This window comes from Buteo buteo, chromosome 5 (assembly GCF_964188355.1).
Source record: "Buteo buteo chromosome 5, bButBut1.hap1.1, whole genome shotgun sequence".
NCBI classification, from domain to species: domain Eukaryota; kingdom Metazoa; phylum Chordata; class Aves; order Accipitriformes; family Accipitridae; genus Buteo; species Buteo buteo.
The window spans coordinates 2,154,051-2,179,095 of NC_134175.1; the positions used below are offsets into that span (position 1 = coordinate 2,154,051).

The 25,045-nt window shown below is 41.6% G+C and overlaps 2 protein-coding genes across 6 annotated transcripts in view; one reads left to right on the forward strand and one right to left on the reverse strand.

Annotated features, from left to right (window-relative positions):
• Nucleotides 1-9,644, forward strand: part of PANK4 (pantothenate kinase 4 (inactive)) — a 27,057-nt gene extending 17,413 nt beyond the window's left edge. For 3 of the 4 annotated variants that reach the window (XM_075027139.1, XM_075027141.1, XM_075027140.1), the window contains exons 13-19: nucleotides 1,740-1,891; nucleotides 3,372-3,427; nucleotides 4,020-4,069; nucleotides 5,458-5,565; nucleotides 5,978-6,078; nucleotides 6,593-6,661; nucleotides 7,182-9,644. In XM_075027139.1, the coding sequence (XP_074883240.1) occupies nucleotides 1,740-1,891; nucleotides 3,372-3,427; nucleotides 4,020-4,069; nucleotides 5,458-5,565; nucleotides 5,978-6,078; nucleotides 6,593-6,661; nucleotides 7,182-7,395 (750 nt within the window). In that variant the 3' untranslated portion in view covers nucleotides 7,396-9,644. Of the gene's footprint in view, nucleotides 1-1,739; nucleotides 1,892-3,371; nucleotides 3,428-4,019; nucleotides 4,070-4,858; nucleotides 4,952-5,457; nucleotides 5,566-5,977; nucleotides 6,079-6,592; nucleotides 6,662-7,181 lie in introns of those variants that run through there. The other variant, XM_075027142.1, reaches the window with a different exon arrangement.
• LOC142030809 (putative glutamate receptor) lies at nucleotides 9,189-23,865 on the reverse strand. Of its 2 annotated transcripts, none has more exons than XM_075027146.1 (11): nucleotides 23,769-23,865; nucleotides 21,482-21,592; nucleotides 18,360-18,391; nucleotides 15,824-15,883; nucleotides 15,172-15,351; nucleotides 14,058-14,284; nucleotides 13,123-13,220; nucleotides 12,370-12,587; nucleotides 10,883-11,108; nucleotides 10,007-10,254; nucleotides 9,189-9,430 (listed from the first exon to the last, which is right to left on the reverse strand). In XM_075027146.1, exons 2-11 carry the CDS (start codon nucleotides 21,552-21,554, stop codon nucleotides 9,329-9,331), a joined length of 1,464 nt encoding a protein of 487 aa, XP_074883247.1. In that variant the 5' UTR covers nucleotides 21,555-21,592; nucleotides 23,769-23,865; the 3' UTR covers nucleotides 9,189-9,328. The 2 variants fall into 2 exon arrangements, with proteins under 2 accessions (XP_074883247.1, XP_074883245.1); XM_075027144.1 differs by having other exon boundaries at nucleotides 21,482-21,589; nucleotides 23,769-23,862.
• Between the last annotated feature and the right edge of the window lie 1,180 nt (nucleotides 23,866-25,045).

Genomic DNA, 25,045 nt, shown 5'->3' on the forward strand with positions numbered 1-25,045 from the left:
AATGTGCTCGTGGTGAGGATGATGCTAACCAAAAATATTACCAGCTTCAGTTGTCTGATACTTCTGAGAAGTGAATTGATGGTGTCAGTCCTGTTCCTGATGAGTGCATGGTGTCTGTCATCAGATACCCTTGTAACCTGGTCCTTCAGTGAGGAAGCTTTTCCTTCAGTTTAGAACTGAGGAAACTGCATGGAGAAGCCTGCACTTCTGATTATGGAGTACCTCACAAGCGACCTGAGAATTTCAATTTTGAGGACAGTCATTTTATTTATTTCCCTTCATACTGAGGCTACTACTACTGCATTCTGGCAGACTGCAGGAGTTTTCTCCTCATTCTTGTAATTCTCTTCATGGTGTGGAAACCATTTTCAAATTTAAAGCTATCTGTAGCTATATAAGTACTTTGCAATAAATATGTAAATTGCAGACAGTTGTAAAAGACACTTGGCATTGTTATCTTGTAGAGCAGTTAATCTCCACAGCTCCATACAGAAGTCAGCAATGCTAGGAACTCCATTTCTGTGTTCCTTTAACTACCTTGAAGTGTGTTTTCTGGTTTTTTCCTTCCCCCACCCCAGAAGGAAAGAAGAGGAAGGGGGGTGGTGTTCATAAACAGATAGTCATCCTCCCCCATCTCATCATGTCCAAAAAAGGCCTGAAAAAAAAGAAAACCATCACACATTCTCTTACTTGCTGAGGCAGTCTCTCCTTAAACTGAACTGTGCTGCTTTCCTACATATTGTCTCTGGATTAATTTACTGCTATGCTGTGAAAGGATTCTTAATTACTTCTGTAATTTTTGAGATACTCGGCAGAGTGGGGTTGAAGTGTATACAAATGCATAACCTCTAGCTCTTAAAAATCTCTGTTGCCATTTGGCAGCTTTGTATTTTATTCTGTAACATAATATGGTTGGGGGGAGGACATGTGAAGTCAGTATTTCTCAAAAATAACTTTCTGTAGGTCTGATCCTTACCACATGTCTGTGTGGACATATCAATAACAACAGTGCCAGTGTCTGGTTAGAGACTTTTTTCTGACTGTTGATGTATTTCTACAAAATACGTGGAAGGTTTTCCCTAGTTGTATTGTGAGATGTTACATTCACTCTAAGAAAGAGGTAAAAAATATGCAAGGTGGCTTTTATTTATGTTTGCGTTTTGGTAATGGAGACAAAATACTGCCAAGAAAAGGTCTTGATGTAAAGATGGTACCCAGTATCACTTCTAAATTTTTTAAGATAACTAGCTATGTAACACTGATCTCACTGGAGAGAGAAGCAGAGAAAAAAAATTCAAGAGCTTCTAAGCATCTGGGATGATGAAACTCTTGATACAAAAAAATCAAAAAAAATCTTCTCCAGTTTTTGTAAAACTGCTCGTGGTAAGCCTTCTCATGGTAATTACCTGGGTTTGATGGATGATGTTACTACTAAAAGTTTTTTTGTGTGTCCACTCTGCCATTCCCCAATCTGCTCAAGATCTATTGCACCTCTAACTTATTAAGAAAAGTAATTCTTGGGCTACAGATCATATCCTAGCACTAATGAAGCTTTTTATTAGAATCCCAGGAAACTTTTTTCTTGTTGATACTAAGCATGCTGATAACAGTAACTTGTTGGTCCATTAGAGGCCATGAACGTAGAGGAGAATGCTTGAACGTGGTCTTGGGACTGAGACAACCAATGATGGGTAAGAAATTTTTGTCTATAAATCCAATGTTTCATGTCTTTCTTACAGGTAAAGCAGAAAGAAAATGGCATAGCCTTAAAATGTTTTCAAAGCGTAATCGAATCTTTGGATTCATTAGGCTGGGAGGAGAGGCAGTTTGCTCTGGTGAAAGGACTTCTTGCGGGGAATGTCTTTGACTGGGGAGCAAAAGCAGTCTCAGAGTAGGTGTTAAATATTTTAAAAGCACCCTTTTAAGATACAGAATAACCGATTGTTCTTTTTTTTTAAAAAAAATAAAAGTGCACCAATCTAATTGTAGTTTTTATTTCACTTTAATCAAATGTTGGTTGTTTATTTACAAGCATTGTTGTGGTGCGGGAAAGTTTATATTTCCACCCTTTAAATCTGGCAGACATGTCACTGTGAATGTTTGAATTAAGTGATAGAGCATTTAATATTCCAGTCTGGCTGCTTTGCTTGTAGCTTTGTTATTAGCATTGCTTTTGGGAATGCGTTGTACTATGTTCTAGAATAGAAAATATCTATTTTTCTGCAACCTCCCGTTGTCCTGATAATCATAGTATATATTCAGCAGGCTGTAAGTTAGGTTGGGTAGTCTCTTGAGGACTAAATACTAATTATTTTTGATCAACGTACATTTCTATTACCATTTGGAGAGCTTTTTTCCTTCCATCCTGTCAGCAGCCATGAATTCACTTAAGGATATTAATGCCAACAGTCTTGAAGTATTTTTGATTTTTCAATTCTAGAACTTTCTTTCTGTGGGGCTGATAATACAGATCCAAGAGCATGGGAGAGGGATATGGTTTTACAGCTGACTTTCAGCACTTCTTTCCCTTTCCGCATCTTTGAGGAGTTTTCCCTCTGATTAAATCAAGAAAAGTCTATTAAAAACAAGGTGATTCAAGGCTACATGGGCATTCTTAGACTTGTGTTACTTCTGATGTTGCCCACAACCAGAAACTTGAACTGACACCAGTTAGAGCAGTTAGTCTACTTGCCACTCGTGTTACTGTAGCTCTCATTCTCTTTAAGGAAGGAACTAAGAGTTACAGACTGAGTTAGATGTCACTTAGTACTAGATTTAGGGAACTTTAGGAGACTTGACTGACAAGCATTGCCCACATGGTGTAATATTTTAACTGACAGCTTAGAATCTAACCATCTCATTACGTAAATCCTCATCACCACCTATGTGTTTGGGGCTACTTTACTATACATATAGCCAGTAGCAGTAGCTTTTAAAACCTGTATCTGGTTATTTTATTTCCTTTTTTTCCCCCACAGGTACAACTTCAAAAAACTTTTGTAGACCAACCTTCAAATTAAACTTTGTAAAGCACTGTTTTACTATGCAGATATTTTAGATCATGACTACATTTTATGCTGGTCTGCAGACCAAAAGATGTCTTTTTTGCCTGTAGTCTAGTGCCTGCAAACACTTGTATATTGCTGAAGCTTTTTTCTTTTAGTGTAAAAACTCTAATTTAATGTACATCTGAGCCTTTTATTTTCAACATAAGCACAGAGTATCTGTTTCTCAATCATTGGACCTGTCCACACTCCCTGTTATAACCAATGCAGTAAAATTGCTGACTACCTGCTAAAGAAATGTTTGAATTGTATTCATGTGAGACGAAGTTACTTAATTGTGTACCCTTTATTTCTCTTCTGATACAGTGTTCTGGAATCTGAGCCACAATTTGGATTTGAAGAAGCCAAGTCAAAACTACAAGGTATAGGGAGATCTGTGGTGGTGGTTGGAATTGGATGTTGTGTTAATATGGGAGTGGAGGAGGGTGTGAACGTGTTTATTGTGGCAGTTCTGCTGCCCAACTGACGAGAAATCATTAGTACTTGCTAGGGTTATCCGAAATACAGGCTAGAGAGTTTTGGTGGAATACTCCTGTTTGCGTTCCAAAGGAACTGAAATCTGAAAACCTCTCTCCTTGAGCAGAAGCCTTAGCCACACAGATATTCAGAATATCTTGCCCATGCTATTTTTCATAACAACTGTTCTAACCCTATCAAGGAGATAGTGTCCTGGGAGGTACAGCACCATCCATCCTCGGATGAGTCGTTATGATAGCCAGCTTGCATGACTTCATTGCTTTATTATGAAAATTCCATTTCAAGACTGCTGTAATTGAGCTAGTCTCATAATAAAGAGCTTGGGAACTCTTTGAATCTACACATTCAACATTCAAAACCTGAGCTCAAATACTTTAATGCTTAAGCATCTGTAAAGAGACACCTTCTGCTTTTCATCATGTATAGAATTACCGTTTGCCTAAAAGAAATGCTAACATGATTTTGTCTGTGACGCAGAACGTCCCTGGTTAGAAGATTCCTACAGTCAGTGGCTAGAGCGACTGAAGGTACGACTCCACAATTGTTGCTAACCACTGAGTAATTAAATACATTAATCATAACACCACCTTACTAATCCTGGCTTTTTAACAGATTTAACAGAACTCTGTTACACAGTAACAGTACCAGTAATTCAGCAGCCTTACCACAAAGAAAGGAATAAAAGGAATTAGTCTGACGCTTCATTACTTACCAAGCTTCTTAGCTGAATTCCTTCAGAAACTGCAGCGTTTGGAATCCAGCTGTTTTCAACACTGTTCCAAAGTAACCATATTGTGTCCCTTCCCTTCTTTATAAGGGCACTTATTTCTATACAAGATGACGCATAATTTTGAAAACTTGGGCCCAAATGTAATATTTGGATTGTTCCTCCATCTAAGGAGCCAACCTTAAAATGACATTAAGGAGCTTGCTGAAAGTAATTAACTTACCAATTAGCAAAGCTTTTTTTGCCCTGGGTGATTTCTATTACTATTTAATCAAGGTTAATTGAAAAAGCTTTTGTTTCTTTGTGTAAATCTCTATGTTGGCAATGATAGCCAAAAGGTTTGGTATGAGTAGACTATTGCAAATCATTACGTATTACATCTTAACACAAAAGTATCAGCTAATCTTGTATAACAGTGATAATTAAGGAACTTCATCCACTGTCCTGACAGTCTTTTATTAGGAATTAAGCATTGTTCACTATAAAAATTCTTCTGCTGGTATGAACTGGAGTGAACTAAGTTTCATAACATCAGATTTAGAACAAATTAAAAGGTTAATGGAGAATAGGAAATATCTTTTCATTTTAGGATGTCACTGCCCCCAGCAGTCCATCCTGCCCTTTCCTGGCAGAAGGGAATCCTGTTCACCCTACAGCATGCTAGCTTAAAACAGCCACAAAGGTAGGTTTACCCTGATAACCAACGCGTTCACGTAGGCAGCTGCCCATGCTGCTGCTTCTATTTTAGAGAATGGCATTCTCCAGCTGCATGGCATAACAAAATGCTAGCCATAATCTAGCCTACAAAGAGTAGGATTATAGGCCTAACTACCCGCTGTTCAGAAGCCTCTGAAGTACATTCCTGCTCAGAGTTGCTGGAGTTAGGCATGTCTCTAATTGGCAGATGCAGGTTTTATTAACAGAGTTTGAAGGACCTCTCAAACAAAGCAAAATAACTAAAGGCTGTTTTAAATAACTGTGCAAAGACAAGGTTAGGGAAACTGATTTCTTCTAAGGTCGAGGGTAGGTGATGTCCTGATGAGTTACGCTGCTACTAGATAACTAAAATTGCCAATCATTTAAGGGCATAAAATGTGGGGTCTTAAAGTGAGTAGCTCTAAATAACACAAACTATTCACTGAAATGAATTGTGAACTCAATCCTGAATACATTGGTTTTCTCTTACAGGAGGGTCCCCCTCATAAATGTGCCTTAATTTTCGCAGATAACAGTGGAATAGACATAATTTTAGGAGTCTTTCCTTTTGTCAGAGAGCTGCTTTCTAGAGGGACAGAGGTAAGTGGTTTTCATTGTGAATTCACTGTGTAATGGAGCTTTGGTAATTGGTGAAAGGTTTGTTAACTGCCTACCAGCAGTACCCTTTGCCAAACTGGCTCCTAACATCTAAATTGGGACTAAGCCAAATTCCTGGATCTCCAAAGTCTAACTTTAAGTAGACTGTGAAAGGTAGCAAAGCCAAGTCAGCCTCTGTCAGACCTAAGTCTGTTGAACAAGGGTCTGTAATGTCAGAAGACCTGAAATAGCTGGTTTAACTGAGGGAAAACGAGGACTGGGCGTCCGGCCTTTCTCTTTGCATTTCCTCTTTTGTAAAATAAGTCAGGTAATGGTGATTTTAAAGAAACGAGCAGCTCTAACACCATCTGTGGACTGCATTAATCGGTGAACTCTTCTGACATCTTCACCTCAGGTTATACTGGCTTGTAACTCTGGCCCTGCCCTAAACGATGTCACCTACAGTGAATCCCTGATTGTTACTGAACGGATAGCAGCAATGGATCCAGTTATTCAGTAAGCATATAACCAGGCTTCATTATGTATCACACAGTACATAGAAGGAAAAAAAGCAAGTTAATTGTTACATACTTAGTTCATATTTAACTGTGTTTCTTGGTGTCTGAAATCTGCAACTGGGAAGTAAGCTAAGGCCAATCACTTACTTTCATTAAGGTTAAAAAATTTAGAAATTGCATCTTTCTTGAACATCCATAATGATATTTGTTGTCTGTGTCTTTCCTGATAAGCACTCAAGCTACTAAAACATAAATTTCCTATGTTAATAGAGGAAAATACCTGTATTTCACATATAGAGTATCCCCAGCAGAGGATACAGAGCTGACTAAATAATCCTTTTGCTTAAGGAAACATTATGTTTCTTGGTGAAGTCCTAGCAGTAAAAGACGCCTTTGCAAAGAAGACTTAAATATTCATTGTGATCTGGCTTATTACCAGATTTGCATGTCCCTGTTGAGGTAGCTGTTTAATGTTCTTGTCTTTTTTTTTTTTTTTTTTTTTTTAAATAAAGATCTGCGCTGAGAGAAGAGAAGCTGCTGTTGGTTCAGACAGGTTCGAGTTCTCCGTGTCTAGATCTAAGGTATACTGGCAAAGTACCAATTTGTTACTTGTCTCCATCAGCTGCAGGATGTCCAGAGACTTTGCTCTGGAACATCTCAGCTGCCTTTCCTGATATGAATCAATTTTGCACAACCATTAAGGGTTGCTTGGTCTGGATTTAAAGGCTTGTAATACTGATCAAGCCTTCCTAGTTGTTGGACATCTTATTTATCACGTTTGTGTTCAGCAATGACACATTGTCAGTTTCATGAGTAGCCTAGTTATGGGTGATGTAAAATCCTGCACGTGACCAAGAATTCCACTTGACTGTAAGAAGCATGCCATGTTGTTAACCTATTTATTTTTAAGTAGCTCCTCTATTGGAGACAGAGCTTACCTGTGTTTTCTGGGCAATCCCAATTCTGCAGGCATGTCATGAAGCTTTTAAAACTATGTTTCAGTCTCGCTTCCTTTGATTTAAAGTATTCCTGTTTATTGGCATCAGTCGTTCCATCCCCCACCATGTTTTATGTAAATCATAAAACCCTTTATCATTTCAGCCGTCTGGATAAAGGTTTGGCTGTGCTGGTCAGAGAACGGAAGACAGACTTGGTTATCATTGAAGGCATGGGGCGTGCCATCCACACGAATTACTATGCGGCTTTGAAGTGCGAGAGCCTCAAGCTTGCTGTTATTAAAAACTCCTGGCTTGCCGATCGTCTCGGAGGGAAAATTTTCAGTGTCATTTTTAAGTATGAAGTGCCATGTAAATGATACGGATCTGGTCAGCTGGGTGAACAGGAGCAGCAGAATGGACTTGCACTAGTTTTACTTTAACTGTAAAGAATGTATTTTTATTACAACAGGGAAAAGAGTTCACAGGAAATTCCGTATTTATATTGTGCTTTGTGACTTAAAAAGCAACAATATGATTCACACTATAGTATACACACTCAAATATATATATGTATATCACTCATTGTTTATTTTGGTAAGTGTTTATTTTAATGCTGCAGTATTTGTGATGAAAAGACTTTATTTTTTTGTTCTGTGAGACATTCATATAGAAATATATTTAAATGTCAATGAAACCTTTTTTTATACATCTCTGCCTATTCTGCCAGCGATGACATGGCACATACCAAATAGTTTTTGAAGTGCTAAGTGAATCTGACATTGCATTTTCCATGTCAGCTTTTAAAACTTACCCAAAATGTTCCGTGCTTTTTGCAGTTAATTCGATAGAAGGACTGATCCACCTTCTAACCTAACAAACATTGCTTAAGCTGTATTTAAAATAGAACTGTCATGACCTGAGAGCGCATAGCAGATAACCAAACAGCACTAGTTTACCAAGGTGTGGAATAACTCGTAACTCCATCGCTTTCACTGTTTGTTCTTGTTAACAGTTGGGTGGGCGGGGAACTCGGCAACTATACTAAATTACTTAGCAGTAGCTGGAAGTCCAGTCTCACTAAGTTACCCTCAAAGTGAATGTGCAGTGCTTTATTCAGGAACAGCTAGTTTTTTTCCTGTCACAGGGATGTTAGTTTCTATTGCCTTCAGGTATTTAATGTTGGGACTGATAAGAATCAGTCTCTTTGTTCATGCAGTGCATTTAAAGCCATTTCCAAGTAACTGAATTGCCTTTTTTTCCCCCTCCATCAGATGTGCAGTACATGAATGGAGTAATTTAGCCATGAATTTGCAAACCAACGTGTGCATGCATCAGTCATTCCAGCTCTGAAATGAAAAACAGCTTAATTAGAAAAGTATTTAATATGTAGCTGAGATTACTGTTCCCCATGAATTTCAAAGATTCTTCGAGAGCCAGAGAATAATGCAAAACACTCACTGCCTCACCTTTGCCTGGTGAACTTGTACTTTAATCGACTGATTACCAGACTTTGTGCTCTACTACTGTTGGAGTTCAACTATCAATCTTCTTCCTAAATACTTCTTGATCAGGTTAACTAGGATTAAACATCCTCTCTAGCTAAACAGCGAAACTTACCCTATGCTGGGAAACTGACAAAGGACAAGTCCATGTCTTGCATTTCCTAAGTCTAGTAGTTCCTTAACTGCATGGTCTCCCTTTCTCGGGTTTGGGCCACCGCAGAGAATGCGGTTCAAGTCCTGCATTTTGGGGGTTTATGCAACAGTACTGTCGTTTCTGATTCAGAAATGACCTTCACAGTGACCAGCATCTTCTGCTTAGAAGAGGGGAAGAGTACAGTCTGTTGATAACTAAAATGTTTAAGAAGCAGTTGTTCTGGATTAGAACAGTCAGATGAGAGCTTTAATTTTTCAAGATTGTACCTCATACTGTAATTAGTAATCAGAGGCTTCATATTAACCTGCCCCAAGTCACTTACTCCTACAGGCATTCGTGTACTTACATAGTAAACTTCTAAACTAAATACGGATCTACCATCTTAGCCATCTCAAATTTATTTTCCCAAGTTGTTAACCTCCCTTATTTTTAACAATTACACTCTATCCCTTATCAATTTAAATTCTTCCAAGCCACTTAATTTTCTTCTGTATCCAGCTTCACCACCAATCCAAAAGTGTTCTCTGTGTGTGTTTGTAATTAGAAAACTAACACTCTAGCCTTGCAGAAAAACATCTTTCTACATTGATGTAGTTCCTATGAAATATATATGGTATAAACCTAATACAGGCCCATTCCTTAAGCAAAAAATTCTTAAGCATTAGCCCTCCCTGAAGTCTCCTGGCTTTGTCTTGTATTTTCTTTTATACGTAGACGAGTGCACATTTCTTCTGTAAAAACAGAGCAACAAGATTTCTGAAAAACAAGAGGGGAGGAAACAAGGGGGTGGGTTGTTCTGTGTCATGGAATCCACACTTAAGTGTGCACAACCCATCTGTTGGAATGGGTGGAGAACAAGAACCCCAAGGTGCACATTCAGATACTAGGGCAGTTTTCATTTACATGTGTTTTCCTGCTTGTCAAATGACTTAAGAACAGCCATACTTGAGAATAAACTTGTTATTGATGATTGACTGTCCTCTGTACACACTCAGCATATTGGAATACGGTTTGGCTGCTGAGGAATTACAGTAAATGTTTCTACTTAATATTTTTGGGGGGGCGGGGGGTTAAACAATTTTATTATTGTTACCCTGTTCAGGCTGCAACACTACCATACAGCCCAAGCGATGAAATTTCAGCGCTTTGAAGAGTAAATACGTAGCATGTCTTCCCCCTTCCCCCTCACCCCACTGCATTGCTTTCCTTAGAAGAAGCAAGATCAGCATGGAAATCCAGCGTTGTGCACAGTGGAGCACTGGTGCCTCGCTTGTCTGTGCTAAACACAAGGGGTGCAAGGAGGTAGGACGGGAGATGATAACCATCACCTACCTTTACATGTCCAGCGGCGTGTCTGCTCTTATTCGAGAGCTCCACCACAGCTGCAATCACTCCCAGTGCCAGGCCAATTGCTAGAGTAAGAAAGAGCCCCCCCAGAGCCTGGGGCTGCAGCGGACTCCATCTGTCCCTACTTTTGTGAAGGCAGCTGGTCTCCCACCACTTGTTGCGCAAGTAGTCGAGATCGCCCGATTCGCGCAGTTTGAGGACAGCAATGGAGAGCTTCTTAGTCCACAGGGATGCTGGCAGCAGTAGAATGAAAGAGAGAGAAGAGCATGGGAGAGATCACAGCCACTATAACATTTTTAAGCAATCTGCTGCTATACTACCACACGGGCTTAGCTGGGTGCTGCTTCCCAACTTTCAGATGGTCATTCTGCAAACAGAATGCAACAGACTAAGCCAAGTGCTTTTCTTTGGTAACAACCATTCCTGCCCTGTCCACAGAGATATCATAATACTTGCAGCATAACGACACCGTGAAGGTACTTTGAGAAATACAAGCAGTCGTGCTCTGCAAGAGAACAAACTGCCTGCCCTGCTAACTACATTAGGAGCTCTGCATTGCTGGGACCAAGGCAAAACCAAAAAACCCCACAGGAACCAGTGACACCCCTGAGAGTTGGAATTTTTTGCATATTACAGTTCAAAGTAAGAGTCAGTGAGTGCTATTGATAGTTCACCTACAGAATGAAAACGTAGCATAGCTGGGTTACCAATTTGTCCATACTAGATTATTAGTGCTATTGCAGAAAATGTGTGCAAGTTTCAGGACTCGGCTATGCCAGGCTTTTTGCTCTGTCAGTCTGCTACTTCAGACCCATGAAATCCAAGTGGAGAAGTGGACAGAAGTGGTGCACGGTGACTAACCCTGGGTAGTGGCAATGCCAAATCCTCTGGCTCCGATAACTTCAGGGGCCCTGATCAAATTGCAGTGCCTGGCAGCTGCAAGGTCTTGAGAGATTGATTCACCAATGAAGGCATAGTTTGATTCCATCACACGTTGAACTGCTTCCTGGTAGGTTTTGACTAAAACACGGTCTCGTCTCTTGTCCATATATTCATAGATCATCTGATGGATAGGATTCTTGGAGTTCTGCGGCCCAAAAATCCAAGTGTCAAACTGAAGTGTAAAACAATCATCTAAAAAATCTGCATAGATGTGCCAGTGGTTGCAAAACAATTTGGAGAATAAGAGTACTTAAACCATTGCCCTTTGAGCTCAACAAGGCCAAGTGCTGGGGTCCTGCAGTTGGGTCACAAGAACCCCATGCAGCGCTACAGGCTTGGGGAAGAGGGGCTGGAAAACTGCCCGGAGGAAAACCTGGCAGTGCTGGTCGACAGCCAGCTGAATATGAGCCAGCAGTGTGCCCAGGTGGCCAAGAAGGCCAACGGCATCCTGGCCTGTATCAGAAATAGTGTGGCCAGAAGGAGCAGGGAGGTGGTTGTTCCCCTGTATTTAGCACTGGTGAGGCCGCACCTCGAGTCCTGTGTTCAGTTTTGGGCCCCTCACTACAGGAAAGAAAGGGAGGTGCTGGAGCGTGTCCAGAGAAGGGCAACCAAGCTGGTGAGGGGCCTGGAGCACAAGTCTTAATGAGGAGCGGCTGAGGGAACTGGGGTTGTTTAGTCTGGAGAAAAGGAGGCTGAGGGGAGACCTTATCGCCCTCTACAACTGGAAGGAGGTTGTAGTGAGGTGGGTATTGGTGTCTTCTATCAAGTAACTAGTGATAGAACAAGAGGAAATGGCCTCAAGTTGCACCAGGAGAGGTTTAGATTGGATATTAGAAAAAATTTCTTCACCGAAAGGCTTGTCAAGCATTGGAACAGGCTACCCAGGGAAGTGGTGGAGTCACCATCCCTGGAGGTATTTAAAAGACATATAGATGTGGCGCTTAGGGACATGGTTTAGAGGTGGACTTGGCAGTGCTAGGTTAACAGCTGGACTCGATCTTAAAGGCTTTTTCCAACCTAAACGATTCTGTGATTTTGTGATTAAATATTTCCCACCCCCCAAACAACCTTTGCAGGCATCCAGTTAATGTATCCAGAAATTACCTACATCAGTCCTTGTGTTCAAGGTACACAAGGATAACCCCTGAAGACTAGCACTGCTTTCTTAAAAGACAATACACTATAAAAATACAGTTCTCCACATGCTTTTCTCTCTGAGAAAAGGTGGAAGAAGAGGTGAACAAAACAACAGATACCAATCACATTATTTGAAGTATTACAGGAAAACTGATGGAGTCTACAGCGATGAAAGTGGTAAAAGGACCTATAGGCACGAGCTGGACAACTTGGCCCCAGCTTAGCAGTTCTACGACAGGTGTGTATGTGCACAATGAGATTCTCTGCACCTTGAAGAAGTAGAAAGTAGAGGAGCCGTCCAGAGTCCCAAACTCAAGCTTTCTTTGCTTCACAAGATCTTCAAAAGTCTGGATTGGGAGCTGCTCGCTGCCAGAGCTCAGCAGAGCGGTGAAGTTGGCGATGTAGGCAGCCAGCAAGGCGATGGTGAACAGCCACCAGACAGCAGCGATGACCCGCACAGAGAGCGCTTTGGGCCGAGGGGTGACACCTGCACGACCAGAGGAGCCGATAAAACATATGGGAGGTGATGTACGGTGAGAGAGAGCAAAGAACTTTAGATCCATGAGCCTAACTTAGATTCCCTCTAAATAAAGGCCAAACTGCAAAACTTGCCCTGCAGCTACTTCATGCATGAACCTGAAAAAACCTACTGTGGCTGGTTTGAACTGCATCGGCACTGCATCTAATGCAGAGTTGAAGCAACATCAGTACCCAAAAGCAACATCAAACAACTCGACTCTACAAAGCACCAGTGCGATGGTTAGCTTGACGTTCCTTAGAGCAATTTACAGCAGAAAATACACATTCCTCAACTGAAGCCAGCCATCTGTACAATTCCAACAAGTCTGCAGTCAAAACTCCACAAACGGGCAGTTTTAGTGCTGCCAGGTGTCCCTATCGGAACATCTTTTCCCCCAAAAGGATAGCACACCAGTGTTACAGACAATGAGAGGTGGATATACAATCAGCTTAAAAAACCATACTGCTCCCAGAGCTGCTTTGTTGCAGTCCTCCCAGCTTACCTTGCAGGGCAAGTGCTCCTGCTCCAAACCAGAGGCTGTTCAAGAAGGTAAAGTGGTTCTCTTCATTCTTTGGCTCATTCCATTCACAGGGGCTCAGTCTGTGGGAAAATGACAGGATAAACCCAGACATTTGCGGGGGAAATTATAAATAATCCTGCAGTGTGACTGCAGCAGTGCAGATAGCCTGGAAATGCCCTTTCCTTTCCATGGTAGCTCCTCCTTCACCCGAGTTCCAGTTTAACCAGTGCAGAGGAAAGTACTCCTGCTCAATGCCTCAAGTAGTTTGCAACAGTGATGGCTCAGGGGGTCCAGTCACAGGTTTGCCAGACACTTTCTTCCTGAGCCATTGCATGATCTAGTCTCCCTGGCACACCTGACTGGCAATATTGGCTCTGTTCCATAGTATCAGACTGAAGGCTGCTCCTTGGAGCAAATCCTTACCTATAAAGATTGTGCATAAAAATAGAAAAGGAGCAATAGAGCTTCTGTTCAAGACTGCAGCTGCAGAGAGCATTAGTGCAGCCTAGTCAAGAAAGGGGGAGAAAGCTGAATCTCCTGGGAAGGGGGTGGAGTGGTGGCAGAGAGAATCTCTTCCACAAGTTAGTGCAGGTTACAGTGCATAAAAGCACACCAGGAGAGAGACTTGCACAAAAGAATATGGTCATAGTTCAAAACAAACTCTGATAAAAGTGAGAAAGAAGAGCTGAAGCACAAACACACAGTCCTTTTAGCAACCCTAGGTAATCCACATAAAGAGATACGGTGCTTTTCGTGGGGAGATCCTGCTTTCAATGCTGCCTTAGTCTGACGTGACTTAAGCTTTATTAGCCCTGGTTCTGGACCTGTACAGAAGGTTCCTCAAAGCAAAATGCTCCCTGGTACTTCCTTTAAAACATCTGACTTGAACAAAATCTGTGAAACAAATTCATTTATACCTGGCAACAAGAAAGAGGCAGAAGCATGTCAGCACATAAGCAAATAAAAGGCCAGTCCAGGTCTCTTTACTGAAAGGAGCCAGGAAGTGGAAGAAAGACATCTCGTGAGAGGCGGTGTCTTTTCGAAGCAAGATTCCAATCCCAGTCTGCAGGAATGGCGTGGTGAAGGAGACCACCTCTTCCCTTGCTGATGTGACTGTCAACGGAGCCACTGCAATGTCTGCTTCCTTTAAGATGGAGATAAAAAATAATCAACCATCCAACCTACCTGAAGATTTCTATCACTCAAGTAGAATGCTTCCCAGGCTGAGTGGGCACATATCTGCATATTAAATCCCTTCTCTGTGTCAATAGACAGCTATCATCTTAGACTGTGAGGTCTAAGAAATAGGACAGTTTTCCATTTTGCATTGTTCTTAATGAGGTGCTGGTTGGTATCTGGGGCTTCTGGATTCCTACTACAGCATCACACACACAAGCTGAGGCTGTGCACCATGAACCACATTGGGTTTGTTTACCAAAACCAGGAGGTATGTTCCTTTCTGTTTCTGGCTGCAGCAGCTACATGACTGACAGCAGGACACAGGACTGACTTCAGAGGAGCAAAGAAGGTTTAGTTCAAATGTTACCAACAGATGACAGAACGCTAGCCATAGGGAATGGCACCTGATGGGGTAGGATGTGCATTCAAGCATCTCCTTGAAGAGTCTAAGGGGTTACCATTCTGAAAGAGACAAGTTTCACCTAGTGGTTAAGTTCAAGGTAAGTTTTCCTTAAAGCCATTATCTTTGTTTCATTAGTGAGCTAAGATGCCTGTACAGTCTATAATACTACAAAGAAACACTGGGTAACCTCTGAGACAAGACAAGCACTGCACCAGGAGTGCCTTGTTGTAACAATGATTTCCTGCTGTGGCCATTGTCTCCTTGTTCCTTAGTTTCCATATTTGTAGGCCAAAACCAACTACAAGTCTCGCTATTCATTAGTTCTACACAACAGGCAGGATGACTCCAAGTTGCACAGTCCCTGAGCAAATCCTAACGAAGCCTGAGAGCTGCTAGCACTGTTCTTTCCTTCTAGAGCTGCAGTTTGTCAAAAATAAATTGAAAATTACCTGTCTCAAAATTTCACCAACCATCCCTGTCCAGTTCCCATTGGAAGAGATGGCACCATACTGCCCATCGCTCACCACCTTCACCTTGTAGCTGAAGTGAAGCATTGCAGCAAGTGCTTTCAGCAAATCAATGCAGTATCCCTCCAGTTCTGCACTTCTCACCATGACATAAGGATCTTCCTGCATATTGAGGGAAAAATACACAATTATGTGCTCCCACAGTCTGCAGTGCAACTGACTGTGAATTAAACCGTTTTTTTTGGCAAACCCTCCCCAAAGACCTGTACCCACATTATCAGGGGGACAACATTTCCAAACCTGAGAGATATTCACTGCAGTCATGTGCCACCACTAGTCACAGACTACAGCTTCAGCAGGGCAGTCTTGACAGAGGAGTGATTTATAGAAGTGTACGCCCAGTCCATTTTGTGGGCTGACTTTGGTAGCCCTCAAACCCTCTCATTGCAAACTCCAGACAGCTTGCACCTCTACACCACTGAGCCAGTGCTCCAAAAACACTCTCTGTGATGAACAGGGATATTGGTGTCAAAGACAGCCCAAAAAACCACCTGCAAATATATGGGTGGCAAAAAAGGCAAAATGTAATTCCAGCTATCTCCCTGCTGCTATCAGTGTTGTGCCACTGCTTTACCAGGATTGTTGTGACAGTCAAAGTTGGAAGACCCTCTTCTGGTCCCCTTGAGTCAATGCCCTGCAAATCAAAAAATGAAGAAGAAATAATTGGATTTCAAAGTCCCATACATGGCCCCACTTAGCTAGGGCTTACATTAGAACTTCGGGTGGATGTCGGGGGTGTGTGTGCATGTGTTAAATCAGCTATAAATCTGCCCCTGTAAGATGCAGCAATCTCACCACCATTGTTCTCTAACAGTAATAAAATCACAAGCATTTCACTTTATTGCGTGTTGCCAGCGTACTCTGTCCAAATAAAAATCACTTTAAATGCTGTCACAATTCTTCAGATACTCAGTGCATACAGTCTTCCAAAGAGATCAATTCATGTTGCAGACAAAACAATTAGCAGCCAATTAAGGTCTTATGAGAGAGCAATTCCAGGAGACACAGAAGAGTAAGAAACCCGAGAGGAAGAGGAGAGGAAACATGGATTCACTTCTGCACAGAACACTGAATTCAAGAGTACATCTTCCAACCTTACAGAGTCATACAACTCGAGGTGATTTCCGATCAGTACTACTTTGGAACAATTCCAGCTTTTGCCAGTAAAGCAGTCTAATTCTGTAAGATTTGTTGGTCTTAAACGTATCCCTTTATTCTAAAATTACACAGTGATGTTTCTAGACAGAGTGAGAGAGCATGGGTGTGTGTGTATGTGTGTGTATATATATGTATGTAGATATGCAGTACAAGATCTGCTAATGAAGCTCCATTTCTTCCGGGAGCAGAACGATCTTCTTTCAATTCTCTCTTTGCAAAGGAAGGATTTGAGGGATGAGCTTTGTCTTTGAACCTCTGATCAGAAGTTACCTGATGCAGAGTGTTCTGGAAGGAATGTTGTTATTGCCAGATAAGCTACAATTTGCTCTTAGACAAAAGCAAAAAAGTCACATTGCTTTTCAGTTCTGTTTAAAATATTTATGCCTACTGAACAAGAGGATGAATAAAACAAAAAATCCTGGCCTATCCCTTTTACTCAGCTTCACCCACTAGATATTGAAGGTCGAAGTGGTTCTTAAAAAAAATAATCTCAACAACACACTACAAGTTTTGTAAATATACCAGAAGAGTATCTTATTGGGCAAAAGTTGCAGGGTTTCAGTAGCAGGAGGGTGGGTAGGGGTGGCACAGGGGTGACGTCTGCAGGAGGTCACAAACTGCTCAGTGCTGGACACGGCCATTTCAAGCTGGCTTAGAAATGGACAAAACAGACCCACAGTGCACCAAACCTGAATGAATCAGACAAGGTTAAAGACATTTTTTGCATAGGCACCATAAAAAAGGGTGGTAACTGCTGGATGAGAGACAACGCTAGAGCAGGAAGAGACACTGAAGACAATATCAAGGCAGGAAAATTGCCCAAACAGGAGCAAAGGAGAGATAAGAAAGCTACCAGAGCAGGAGGGACAGTAGAGTGGAAGAAAGGCCAAAAAAAGAAGAGCTGCCCCAAGCGAGAGCAGAAGCACAAGAGCTGCCCCAAGGAGGGACAGAGAGGAGGTGCAGGAGGATGTACAACCGTAATGGGGCTGCAGTCAGTGGAAGAACCTGTGCAGGAGCAATTGAGTAGGAACCACACAATATTGACCCCAATCTCCTGTGCCACCTTGTTGCCTCACCAAAGGGACTGAGTATAAAATGCGTGCAATGAGGGGACTGGAAACCAGGAAGAGGGGAGGACAAGAGAGGAATTGTGTTTTTCTGGTGGTTTTTTTTTTGTTTGCTTGTGTTTATTTCTCAATGCTGGAATCAACAATTGGACATTTATGCCAATTGAAACTGATTGAAATTCCATGACTTTCCCAAAAACTCTTTTTTAGGCACATGACAGGCATCCAGCATGCTTTGAGATTGAGAAATGAGCTGAGATTCACGTGATACAAGTTCTGTCTCTACTTATGCCATTTGGACAATTAATTTCATTTCCCAATGCTACCATAACCAACTTTCCCATCGTTTTTGATTGGAAAGTCTGTACGACAAATTCTGCATTATGTGAATATATACGTGTTCTAGCAGGTTAGATTTTATGTGGCATTTGCCATCTTTCTTCTAAAGCCTGAGGAATTAGGTCCCACACAGACCCTTTTTGTGTTAAGTGCAAGCTTTTGGAAATAAAACACACATCCTAAGAACTAATAAAAGTATCTCTGCATATTCATATGTGTCTGAATTTTTTAAGTTTATAAAGGTCATAAGTGACACAATAAGTCTGAGGTTTAAACTCTATAAGCCATGAAGACAGGCTATATGCAGGTTCTTCCTCGAGGCATGACTGAATTTTGAATTCTGGACAAAAGATTGAGTAAAAAAAGCATAGACACACAGACTTAGGTATGGCCATCGCTAGCCATGAAAAGTACATTTAAAATAATAACTCTTCACAGATTAAAAGCATTGCACACTATGATCACATCTATTTCTGCATTTAGAATGTAAGTCCTTTTACACATATGCCTTCGTTAGTAGCTCTGCATCAATGAACTTAAACGTACCTTACTCACAGCACCATTATTCCTCGTAGCTCCTGAAAAAACACAACAACAAAATCAACTTCTTGCAGGGCTTATATTTACAGCTCCTTAAAAGTGAAGTTTCATACCCTCATTTCATATTGCACTTAAATAAACAAAATCATTATCCTTGACTCACAAGCTCATAGTGCAGTCGACTTGCAGCGATTTTGTCAAGTTTGTTTCCTTATTCACAGCACAGTAATAGTGAAACAAAGAAGCAGAAGTAGACACCACCAAATTCAGGCTGCAGAAGGTTCTAATTGTAACCTAATGATGACGGCTATCACTCGCACATTGAGGAATGGACTCTGCAGAATCAATTACCTTATTTCCTTATTGCCCTCTCTGACAAGGCGAAAAGCCAGCTCTCCTGCTACTTCACACAACTAAGATTTCCCCCTAACTCCTGCAAAACCTTGTCTATATCCCTAAGGAAAAGCCCTGTAAACAACCAAAAGTTCATCACCATTAAGTTCCAAGACAGTAGGTTTTCTTCTTCTTCCCTTCCCCTACTAATGATAGGTTCCTACTGTCAAAGCAGCCAAAGGGGTTGCAACCACTGGGGTAGAAACCTTTCTCCACCACATCCTACTCCGTTCCCCCCTCAAATTATAAGTACCCTGACTTTTCATTCCTGCGAAGGTTAAAACCTCCAAAAGGGCCATGACCAAGACCAGGAACCAACAGTGACAGCACTAAAGAAAGAGGGACCAGGAAGCCTGTCTTGTGTTGCCTGTTCTCTGTATCCCATCAAGGAATAGAGAGTAAGGAAAGTACATAAAATTGACAAAGAATTGAGAAAGAGTTCAAGTGTGATGAGAGCCAGTGCAACCCTGTAGACAGCATTGGCATAAACATGAAATGTCAGATTGTTAAATCTGGTATTGACCTTTTCTGGATTACTTCTCCTTCCTATGTCTCGGTTCCCCATTTGTAAAACCAAGGTAAAGATACTCCCCTCTTTGGTAAAAACACCAAGACCCACCCATAAAAGTACTATTATTGAGGTTAGTCGTTCTTCTGGGTTCTACTCTGTGCTCTGCTGGGTGACTTTTAACAAGACCCGTTAAATTATTTGACCCACAGCGTCCCTGTTCATAATACTCAGGAGAATACCTCAATCCCACCCCAGCTGCAAGAGAGCTAAACTACAATGACTGAGATGCAGAATTAAAACCACAATTGTGTCAATATGTGACTCATTAATTGCCCAGGATGTTTGTTCTGGAATGTGCAAAGCATTGCTCCTTGGAATCAAAGAATTCACAGCACAAAAGCCAAAAATCCCTCAAGAGAAAACAAAAAATCTAGGGTGTTTTCACTCTTTCAAGCAAAAGCTGTGAGTTTTTCACGAACTATAACAACATATTCATTCATTATGTGTTATTCGTTCTTTGGTTTTGCATTTTCTGGCCTTGTGCTGAATTCTACATTATTGTAAAACAAAACCTGTTTTTTCCCTCTCCACTATAGTTCTCCATGGGAGCTGGAAATCTTCACAAAGGAGTTCTCTTGTCTCCCTTTACAAGCTCATTAAAGCCAGTAAAAGCTTTTTGAGGGTCCTTTTTGAAGACCTGCTAGGGTTTCTTGGAAGAAAACAGTCTGTACTGAGGGCTTCAGCTCCCCTACAGTGGCTCTGGATGCAGCTGTTCAAAGCCCCATTGTAGGAACTCCTGAAAGGACCATCAGTAATCAAGTTGCAGCACTAACTCAAAGTTCATTGCAGTGACACTGCTCAGAAGCCAAGTCCTCATTGTGAGAATCCTCTGTGAGAGTCTACAAAAATGTAAGACAAAGAAAAGAGGGTCATCCCTCCACTCCCGTTCCCCACAGGCCAGTGGTTGCAGGAAATGACTGTGGCTGCAAAAATCAGCCTTGTCCTTACCCCTTCTACTCTGAGCATGCCCAGCCTTCTAAGGGGAGATGGCTCCCTGCTTAACTTCTTGTGAAAAAGCTTGTAGCACTCTGAAGAACTGGCCAACCTCACCCCAATTTTCTACCCCATCCTCCCTCTCTAGACTAGTACCCTCACCGTTGCATCCTTTGCCAGCATTTCCCCTTTTGCAGCTTGTGAGCAGGAGGGAGAGCTGAACTAAAAGAAGAGGTGATGGGTCAGGTGGATTACAGTTTTGGAGTACGCTGGGACATTCAGGATGACGGAATTCTCAGTATGAGAGAATTTGACCATCGTCACAAAAGCAAACGGCTGAAGTATCTGTAATCTGAGGTGAACTGCTGCTACCATAGCTATGCAGTTACCAGTTCTGGGTAGATAGGAGATGGGTGTGCGAGATGGACAGGAGACACAGCAGAAGAAGTGAAGTTGCTCTCCCAACCCTCTGAACCAATTTTTATCTCCCAGTAATTTTGCAAGGTCAAGCTACTCCTTAGCCTGAGTCTGGACTCCAGGTATAGAACACCAAAAAGCCACAATAAGATTGAAACAACAGCATTTGTTGTTCAGTTGCAAAAGCAAGCTTCCCAGCTCCTCACACCGAGAGCAAAGTGTGATCCAATGGCTGATCGCTGTGCACAAGTCCCCAGCAGGCTCCTGCTACTGTCCCTTAGGAACTTCAGGGGGAACGTACCGTTACCGTTTGTCTACAAAGTCTGGATGCTCACAGAGCTGACAAGTGCAATGCACTAAATCCCCTCTTCTTCCCAAAACATGCCACGAGCAGAGGGGCTAAACAAGTAACATGGAAAACATTACTCACAGAACAAGTTAATCGGCATATCTTGCTGCAATTCAAGGGACCATAGACTCAAAAGAGTGCAGCTTTAACCACAATAATGGTGTTCCAGGACACCTAACCACCCTTTTTCTAGGCTTTCTCATTTTCCCTGATCTCTGTCACCTGATTTACAACTATAGCAGCAAACCCACTTAGTAACAGCACTCATGATAAAGTCACAATCACAAGCTGTTAACAACAAGGTAGGCCTTGGTGATGTCTTAATAACCAATTTAAAAGAAAAGTCTTAGATTAAGGCAAAATCCTGTAAGCACTAGCAGTTAAAGACTGAGAGAATTAACACTCTGTAAAGAAGAACAAAACCAGATTTGGATGCAGCCAGCATTTTCAGATCATTTTTCTCACCTGTCTGACTTGATTCTCTCAGGAGCAGCATGGTTGCAATCACGCAGAACATGAAGTGAAGACCTTTATCCATTGGAGCAGAAATATCTACTGTCTAAAGGAAACTTCCTGCTAGAGATGAAAGGCAAGTAGTTAAAGCTGGTTGTACAGTTCCTCATTGCTGGGTTAAAATCAGCATGTCCTGGGTTTTCTGCACCTCATTCTGAAAAGTCCCAATTCAAACAAAGGTCTCCAGGTGAAAACATGGTCCCTTCTGAGACCAGCCATAACAAATACTAAGGAAAAGGTTTTGGTGAACAGTTAGCTGCAGCAAAAAGGAAGTATCCAACCTATCCAGTGGAGGTATCCACTGGTTGTTGCACTGTTTCTCTTGCAGTCAGCTCTCCACAAAGGAAGGAGAGCTGTGCCACGATCAGTGTGCTGGCTCTGGAGAGAGGCAGCTGTAGGTATGTGCAGTAACAAGGGGCACACACTCATGGGTTCCCAGAGAAAGGAAAGAACTGAAGCAGACTGCTCCTGACTACTAGGTCCCTACACTCTGAGAAATGGGAAGGCGCTATTAAAGAAATTTTGGTAGCCAGCTGAGGCACTAATAAACCAACCTCCTCCAGGAGGTTCTCATTTGGGGGGCTTAAAAGCAAAACCTTAATTTCACTTTTCATTTGGGTTGCAGAAAACAAGGATGTTTATTTCATTTGCACTAAAAATGATCTGAAACAAAGCTGTTTCACCTTGCATCAAGAGATATGAGAAACCGTTTCTGAAGCCCTCTTTTGTCTCAACCTCCTATTCTTAACTGAACAAGGCAAAAGGGGTAGGGGGGAAGAGGGTAAAAACCAGCATATTTAGTAACTTTTTTCATTTCAAACTCTGCAACAAAATTTCTGCATGGCTTGAAATAATTGTACATTTTTCATTGTAAAACAGCAACAGAACTATGAAGAACAAACAATGCCAGGTTATATTAAGTCTCAAGCTGCTGCAATATTTTTGATTGTATTTGTCATCATAGTCTCAAACAAGGTTCAGGACACCATTAGCCCAGAAGCTATAAAAACTGTATTAAAAATGCCAAAGAAAACTTACCATTTAGGAGACTATGTAGGCAAAAAAATCCTACATATGGTGCTACTTGCTTCTGACTGATGCTCAGAAAACACTGGCTTCAGTTAACCTTAACTCATCAACTTTTATGAAATTTTCCCCAAATCTGCACTCCTGTGAAAACTCTTGACATTACAGCTCAGTAGTTTCCCCTCACTCATTTTCTCAGAGCAGTGAATAAAATTTACACAGAAGATTCTTTCTGGGTTAAATTTGTTGTTGTTGTTGTTGAAAAAAAAATTCAAAAGGGGAATACTTTGATCCTTGTGAAAGGATGAAAGGAGAGGACTGACATTTGAGTTATGCATCAGCCTACGTTTTCTAAAAAAGTAATTGTGGAATGTAGACAAAGTGGTAGCTAACTGTTAGCTGTTGCCACAGCAGCACATGAACTGAACAGCTAAATCATCCACCAGGGCACATAAAGGAAAAGTACCAGCAGTCTTCAGGTTGAGCCAATGAGGAACTACTTTTTTCCTGACAGATTTAACCCGTAGAATTACTGCTACTTTTTCCTTACAATTCGGTACCTACTACAAAATGATCTTTATTTCAAGTGGCCTCCTTCAAAAAAAGCTAATAAGAGCTGGTAATATATTGCTTGCATCACCTTGAAAAGAAAGAGTTGTTAACACACTGGCTGCTGACGATCTAGAAGAACAAAGAGAGTGTAAATACGTGCAAAAAGAATTTTTGCAAAGGCTAATCCAGTTCCCTAGCTCCAATTTAGTACTAGAGTCATTTAAGGACAAATGGAATCAGTTAGAGAGAGAATAATGGGAGGGCAGAGGGGATTAGTGCCTCCCAGTGTGTAAAGAGTTCCTTAGATACAGCTTAAATTAATCGTTGCGATATCCATTCACCATCTACCTGAGGAGGTACTACAAAGTTTTCTCATGCTGGCTTTACAGCAAAACAAACTAAGGATTTTAAAAGTTACTTTGCCAGAATCAGCTCTCACTCCTCGGAAGGTTTTCTGTCTTTCAAAATGCAAACAAAGACGACCACATCACTCCTCAACCAGTCTTCTGTACGCTGTGCTGAGGGAAGGCATCAGTATTAAAACAGCAGCAGCAAAGATGAACAACCATCAGCTAGGAAGGAGACAGCCTGTTGCACACAGGCTTTGATCCTTGGCATCTAGAACAAGAACAGCAGTGACTGAAGGCAGTATCTCACTTACAGCGATTCCTTTAGCTTCTCCTAGTTCCGTTTGTCTGACTGGGTACTAGCAGAAGCAACGCGATGAACAGGCACAATGAAACTGCTGGAACACTGAATGCTCACAGGAATTCAACACTATTATACAGATAAAAGAGAGGGAGGAGCCAGGCTAAGGGGCTTCTGCAGGACATGCCAGCTCATACTGTGGACTCTAGGGGCACCTTGGGTTTTGGGAAAGAGAGGAGGAGACTACACCCAGCAAAAAGACAATATTTGGAAGCAGTTGATCCAGCAGCTGAATACTACACTGAGGCTCAGAAAATACTATTACTGGCTTGCTGTGTGGTCCTGTAAAGTCCTCTTTCTTTAGAATAATGTCCTATCAAGCTGTGCCCATCTCTCCTGTCTACTGATAGTGTAAGCCGCTCAAGACTTTCTCTACTCTGACTGTCTCGGAACATCAGCTGGGGGAGTCATGTATAACACCAAAAAACCCCCAACCTCCCAAACTGTTACATACCTCTAGTATTTCCTCGCAATGTCCAGACAACTGAAGGAAGGCCTGAGCTTTAAGGTAAACCATTAAATCCCTCTAAATCCCCCTCTGGATTGTACAGTGCTGTTTAATAAACAGGCACAGAAGTGAAATTCCTGTCCCCTTCATCCTTCCATTTACTAGTTTCACTTCAAGAGTGAGCTAAAGTACAACACTGCCAACTGGCCGATTCTGTTGGGCCAGGTCATTTATAAATACACGCTTCTAGGCACTGTAATAACAAAGAAGCACTTTCACAGGAATTCAGCAGAGTAAGCTATTACAACTCATCCTGCAGGGGAGTTGGAACACGTCCACACTTAAGTAAGGAACAAAAATTTACTCCCTACTTGACTTTAAGCACTGTTCAAGATGGAAAACTCTCCAGCAGCTTGCACATCTTGGCCTTCCTTCCCTAAGCCTTTTCTACACATGCCACTATGCCACTGAGTAAATCAACTATTAAACATCAACACAGCTTGCCTTCTGCAGTCAAAAATTGCTTACATTGCAGTAAAAAATGCTTAGAAGACTGCATTTAGTGAAGCTTGCCCTAACAGAGTTCAAGGGCCTGACTCATAGCTCACTGCAATTAAGGGGAGTCCTTAGATCACTTTTAATGCACTTCAGGCCCCAGATGCTGTAAATCATTCTTGCAATATGAATTATGGCAAGATGCTAAGATATGTCATAAATTATAATTACATCCTCTCTATAGGACAAGACAGAAAAAGAATCCAGAAAGGTCTATTCACCTTGGG

Coding starts and splice junctions, on each gene's coding strand:
- LOC142030809 (XM_075027146.1), bottom strand. CDS start 21,554: ATGGATAAAGGTCTTCACTTCATGTTCTGCGTGATTGCAACCATGCTG. Junction 15,884..18,359: donor ATAATGGTGCTGTGAGTAAG/GTACGTTTAAGT, acceptor TTTGATTTGCAG/GGCATTGACTCAAGGGGACC. Junction 10,255..10,882: donor TGGCATTGCCACTACCCAGG/GTTAGTCACCGT, acceptor TACTGCTGCCAG/CATCCCTGTGGACTAAGAAG.